This window comes from Neolamprologus brichardi, chromosome 9, assembly GCF_056152115.1.
Source record: "Neolamprologus brichardi isolate AB-2024 chromosome 9, ASM5615211v1, whole genome shotgun sequence".
Taxonomy (NCBI): domain Eukaryota; kingdom Metazoa; phylum Chordata; class Actinopteri; order Cichliformes; family Cichlidae; genus Neolamprologus; species Neolamprologus brichardi.
In genome coordinates, this window is record NC_142112.1 from 36,901,443 (window position 1) to 36,905,203 (window position 3,761).

The following is a 3,761-nucleotide window of genomic DNA, read 5'->3' on the forward strand; positions in this document are numbered from 1 at the left end:
ACATGTGAGAAATTTCCTGTGTTGAAAACTAGTGTCACTTCTTTCCACAGCTATGGATGTCTAACTTTATGGTCCTTTTATAGCACCTCTGGAACCTGTCGACCTGCGTCTGACCACCGGGATGGTCAATGTGTATTGCTAATGTTTGTTTTTCTAAGAGTACATGTAGAGGATTCGGCAGAAGCGGACAAGTGACATAAGAAAAACAAATAAGTTTTTTGAGCTCCTAGTGATACGTGAGTGGAGTGACTTTGCTTAAGGGAAGTCACCGATTACATTAATATTAACTGAGTACATGGGATGATCCATGTCTGAGGCAAATTATGGAAATAATTGTAGTTTACTGATTTGAGAAAACCTGCACATGACACTTGTCTTGCTGATGTTGAATGCTTTATTACTCTTATGATATAATTGTTTATAAGTGTGAAGTTTGATTTCACTTCCAGATCTGTTTTCCAGGCCATGATGGTGTGTATGCAGGCTCCTGGCAGAGCCAGGTGTTAAGCAAACTTAATATGCAAAACACGCTAACATCTTTTATTGCAGGGTTACGGAGCTACTCCGGAGGAGATGCCCTGATGTTGCCTGGGACATGATCTAGCTAACCTTTTTTCTTTAAGACAGGAATCTAGGTTTGATGAGTTGACTCATGGGAGTGTCCATGCGTCAAGAGGAGGGGTTCAGGATTAACATGAAACAATGTTTTCTATTATTGTTGCAGTGATTTGTGTGATTAACCGTTCATTTATGGGTATTTTAACCTATGCAAGTGGAGCATCCATGTTCAGATGAGGCTTTGATGGCCTATAAGTGAAGTTCACTGAACTAAAGAATGTGGTTTGATGATTGTTGACATGCTCTCCAAATAGAAGTTTTTCCTCCTAGCAAGGAAATATAGGTGCAGCAGTCAGAGTATTGCTGAAAGGGATCTCCTGAGAAATCTCCAGAGGCCCAGTGAGAAACAAGAACCATTCCAGGCATAGCTGACAGTCCAGGCAGTGGTTGAGGTCAAAGGTCGAGCTGTTTGGGCCCATCATGAGATCAGACTTTGGAGCCACAGGAAGGAACTGAAGCTGCGTTGGAATGAGAGCTGTGCCAAGGGGGCTTTCCAGAGGCCAACAGAGGAGATTGTGGACAACAGACGGGCACCTGAAGGATGAGGGGAGCGTGCCAAGCTCCATCGACAGCGCAGAGGGAGTCTAAGGATGGCATCGTGATTCTGTGAAAAGCACATGAACCAGAAGCTATGGTGGTGATGGCAGCAGTTTCCTATGAACATCACCTAATGCTGTGCCACTGTACTGTGCATATGATGACACTCTTAAGACTGCTGGGATCTTAACAGCAGTAAGATAACTGGACCCAGCACCCTTTCCACAGAGGGGTTTTTCTGCAGAGCATGGACAATGGAGGAGTCATAAGTATCCCCCTCGCAGGACGAAGGCCTGAAGTGAGGTGATGGGGGTTGGTAGAGGCCATAAAACTAGAGTGCTGAAAAGGTCTGCAGCTTTGGAGATAACTGAGACCCATGTTGACAAACAACAAAACCAACTGGTATGTTTGAATGTTTATTCTACATACTTTTGGACTCTGGTCCTATGGACAGTGATGGAAACAACTGGAAGAGACATTTATGACGCCCTGCAGAACTTAAACCACTCTGCAGAGAGACATGTGATTTGCATGCCCAGAGGAGCACCACCAAGCTGAGATGTTGTTGAAAATGTTACTTTCTTATTTTAACTATTAAATTAACAATTCATTTGTTTGCTCGTAGGATGCAGTTTGCCATTGGATGAGATCAATGAGGAATGGGATAACTGCTAATACATTTGTCAAACTGTGTGTGTTTACAGTAATTTAGGGTGATTGACATATGCTGAGTATAAAAATGTTTGCATTGAAACTTTCAGACATGAGGTGATCATAACTGGGAACTTTTCTAGCATAAAGGTCAAAAAGGGGGGAATGTTAGGTTTTGTATTGTTGATTGTCATTTATGCTTAGAAATATCTACTTATATATGCTTAGAGGTGTATAATCAATTGTGTAGTGATAGGATGTGTGATCTTTAGCAGGCTGCAAAGGCTTGGTGTAGATTCCAGAGTGTTCTGGAATCCACACCTACATCCTGGGAAGAGGTCGTACTTTGTTTTATTGTTTTATGGTAGGATAAACGTGGCTATATCTGTTTTAGGCTAAGTGCCTTTTGTTTATGTGAACTGCTGGACTTTCCAGACCAGTAGGTTTAGGGAAGTCTTTATGGGGTCACGCTCTGACCCCACACACACACACACACACACACACACACACACAATCCTTTGTTCACATGTTTACCTATGTAAGATGTTATATGTTAATGACCCTATGCATATTCATGTAACCACAATAAAAGGAGTGCTATGGGGAACCTGGCTGAGAGTCTGATGGAGGTCAAGTGGTGGAACGACACTTGGCTCCAGGCAGGTCTCCCTCATGCATGAGTAACATGAAGAACTTTGCCTACTTTGTGTCTTGCTTTGCTGTGTAATTATATTGTCTTCAACGTTCCAGCGAATAGGTTTAAGCTACAAACCTATCACATGGATTGATGCATTCAATAAAAACATGATAACAGGAAACAGATTTTTTGATTCAACTGCTGGAACAAAGCTAACCACTCAACATGAACACTACAGTAGAACAGTTTAGAAAGCTTAAAATGTAACGAGGCACATTTTCATTCATATAGTTTGAAGTCCTTTGAAGTGATGAAGCCTCTCGCACATTCTTTACAGTAGTTCATTTTTTCTCCAGTGTGTCTACGTTGATGTATTTTTAGGGTCTTTTGATGACTGAAAGTTTTTCCACAAAGGTCACAAAAAAGTCTTTCCCACAGCGATGACAGGGTTGAGAACTGGATCCATCTGTGTCGCTCTGCTTCTAAACAAAGACACAAACACAGTTTAAGTCAGTCCTTCAACATTTTCATCCTGAACATCGCCTGAAATAAAGAGCATCTCTGCCAAAGTCTAATTACATTTTACTGTTTACATTATCACACTCAGCTCAATTTAATGTTCTGTAAAAACGATAAGAGTGAAAAAAGTAAAATTAATACTAGTTTAATGCCACAATAACAGTAATACAATTCTCAAACACTATCACTAAAAACCTGTGATTTATCCATGCAGTAAAATTGCTAACATGCTAACACAATTTGATGAGCAGATTTGTTTCAAACAGTCAGGCTACAATCACAAGATAAAAATATAAACACATACCTCACAGTAACTGCACTTGTAGAGTCTTTCTTGTGTGGATCTGTTGGTGTGCTTTCAGGTAACGTGGAGTTTTAAAAGTCTTCTCACACAAGTCACATTTATAAGGTCTCTCCTCAGAGTGGGTAAACATGTGATGTTGCAACTGTGTGCCTGTTAAACATAGTTTACCACACTGATCACAGCTGTACACATCATGTCTGGTGTGAATGCGTAGGTGTATATTTCGGGTTGCCATCTGGCTGAAAGTTTTTCCACAAATGTCACAGCTGTATGCCTTAATTCCAGAGTGGGTAACTAGATGCCTCTGTAAGCTGCTACTTTGAGTAAAAGCTCTGCCACACTGATCACAGGTGTACGCTTTAACTCCACTGTGGATGAGTTGATGTGTTTTTAAGCTTCCAGACACAGTAAACGACTTTCCACAGTCGTCACAGCTGAATGGTCTCTCTCCAGTGTGGATGAGTTGGTGTCTTTTTAAGTGTCCAGAGTGAGTAA

At 41.2% G+C, this 3,761-nt stretch overlaps 1 protein-coding gene across 1 annotated transcript in view; it reads right to left on the reverse strand.

Moving 5' to 3' along the window:
• Window positions 1-1,598: 1,598 nt before the first annotated feature.
• Window positions 1,599-3,761, reverse strand: part of LOC148101602 (uncharacterized) — a 22,843-nt gene continuing 20,680 nt past the window's right edge. Inside the window, exons 4-5 of the mRNA XM_087846489.1 lie at window positions 3,267-3,761; window positions 1,599-2,925 (exon numbers count right to left, since the gene is read on the reverse strand). The exon at window positions 3,267-3,761 is cut by the window's right edge and continues 808 nt beyond it. Of these exons, the coding sequence (XP_087702615.1) occupies window positions 3,268-3,761 (494 nt within the window). The 3' untranslated portion in view covers window positions 1,599-2,925; window position 3,267. The remainder of the gene's footprint in view (window positions 2,926-3,266) is intronic.